Genomic DNA, 2,095 nt, shown 5'->3' on the forward strand with positions numbered 1-2,095 from the left:
ACTGTATATGATCATTTAGCAAACTAAAAGGAAAGGGGGATGCTTAAATGGTAGTAAGATGCAAATCTGAGATGCTCAGTTTGGGTGCAGATGCCTTTTAAAGGACTTGTTAAAAATCAACGTAATAGCAAGGAACACTGTTGAAAGTAATGAACAACCCTGAACAGACTAGGGAAAAAGGATATTTCATATGACAATAGTGTTTCTTGCAATGCTATAATAAAATATATTTAATTATAATAGAAGCAAAAACACCAGGTATCACTAGATAATCTGTAATGTTTGGAGTCCTAACACAGATTGGACTTCTACAATCCCATCAAGTGATGGTGTGCTTTATCAATTCAGAGGCTGGGAAGTTTTGCAGAGCCAACTACACCTGACCCTGACAAACTGCTGAAATTTAATAATATAAGGATTTGCCATCTAATTCGGTAGAATTCTTTGCATTTACAGGGTTCTGTCCACAGCCATCTTGATGAGCAGAGTCTTAAGATATGAAGTGAGCACAACCAACGTAGCACACTCCTCTCCTAGTCTTTTTGGTCTGGATACCAGTGGCATATTAGGTAATTATATTTGGGAGGCATGAGAGTATTTTTATTTTGCAGTTTGTTTCCTTTCCCTGCTTGGAAGAAGTGTCAGTGTCACTGCAGCATGTTTGTGTGAGTCTCCCACATTGCAACCTGGAAAGATACATTAAAAATGGAAAGCAAAGTAGTAGAGGATGTGATACCACAGAAACTTTCTGTGAGATGAAGGACTAGATATTACAGAAGAAAACATGCTGTAATTGACTTTATTTCAAAATCACCAGGTATCCTTTGAACTGCATATTCAAGAAAAACAAATATATAAAGCAATGTACCCACTGAGCTAATTTCTAGTTCTGAAATGGCCTATATTTTGTTTCCTGTGAGATAATGCTATAGGACATGGGCGTACTCTTTTCTTCTGCACAGAGTAAAAAACCATGCATGACATTAGAGAAATGAAAGTGACAAGATTGTCCTTAAATAATTATATTTTGACAGTACCAAATTGCTAGCTGACAGGTAACAGCTGGCTTTGAAATCACTGCATGTCATGAGCATGAGCCTGTTGGTAGTTGGTGACTCGCCATCTACTGAAATTTTACATGGCTTTTTAGTTCTTGCCTGTCCCAACTTGTGGTGTTCTTTTAACAGACAACCCGGTTCCTGAGCTTTCAGGTGAGGCGTGTTTACTTGGAATGGACAAGAAAACAAGGAACAAACCCAACACATAAGAGTTACAGAAAAGCATACATTTCCAAAGTCAGAACTGTGCAATAAATCCCGACAGGTGGGACAGAATTAGCACACACGCGCATTGCTTAAAGAACCACCCGTGCATTTTTCCTTTGGCCCAACCAACACACGCACTACTGTGCTGCCAGACCGCACTGCTTCTGTTTACCACGGCCGGACAAGGCTAGGTCTGTTCCTTGCACTCGCTGGTCTGATGCCCTTTGCCTCACTTCAATCCAGCTTTCACCTCACCGCAGCTCCTACAGACGGAGATTTGTGAGACACAAGAATCCCTTGTCGCCCACACCGACTTTCGGGTGAGAGCGGGGGCAGGAAGCAGCATCCGCCCGCACGGCAGCGGTTCCGCTTCCCGACTGGGAAGAGGTTTGTCAAACCCCTGGTGCCCTCCGCCTCTCTAGTGCCGGTGGAGCCGGACAGAGTTCGAAATGCGTTTGGACAACGCTGTCCGGCACATGGCGTGATTCTTGGGGATATGCTGTGCAGGGCCAGGAGTTGGACTCGATGATCCTTGTGGGTCCCTCCCAACTCAGAATATTCTGTGCTTCCGTGACGAGGGTGCTGCCGCCCCACAGGAGAGCTGTGCCGCGCTGTGCCTGCCCTCTGGCCGCTGGCACGGCTTCCCTGCAGCAAGCGCCATCCCACTGAGCGCGGCGCCGCCTCCCCGCCCGGGGGCTGAGGGCCCGGCCCGGCCGCGGCGCGGTGACGCGAGCGCGGGAGCGCCGCCCAGCCGAGGGCGGGCGGAGGCTGCGGGCAGAGCGCGGGTCGGCGCGGAGCTGCCGCCGCGTTCCCCGCCGGCGCCGCCGTGC

The 2,095-nt window shown here is 48.0% G+C and overlaps 1 protein-coding gene across 1 annotated transcript in view; it reads right to left on the minus strand.

The window, feature by feature from the left end:
- Positions 1-280: 280 nt before the first annotated feature.
- LOC113981912 overlaps positions 281-2,095 on the minus strand; it is a 7,199-nt gene continuing 5,384 nt past the window's right edge. Inside the window, exons 2-3 of the mRNA XM_027709611.1 lie at positions 1,521-2,033; positions 281-686 (exon numbers count right to left, since the gene is read on the minus strand). Of these exons, the coding sequence (XP_027565412.1) occupies positions 648-686; positions 1,521-2,033 (552 nt within the window). The 3' untranslated portion in view covers positions 281-647. The remainder of the gene's footprint in view (positions 687-1,520; positions 2,034-2,095) is intronic.

The sequence above is a fragment of the Neopelma chrysocephalum genome, unplaced genomic scaffold (genome assembly GCF_003984885.1).
Source record: "Neopelma chrysocephalum unplaced genomic scaffold, ASM398488v2 Primary Assembly neopelma1_96814, whole genome shotgun sequence".
NCBI lineage: Eukaryota > Metazoa > Chordata > Aves > Passeriformes > Pipridae > Neopelma > Neopelma chrysocephalum.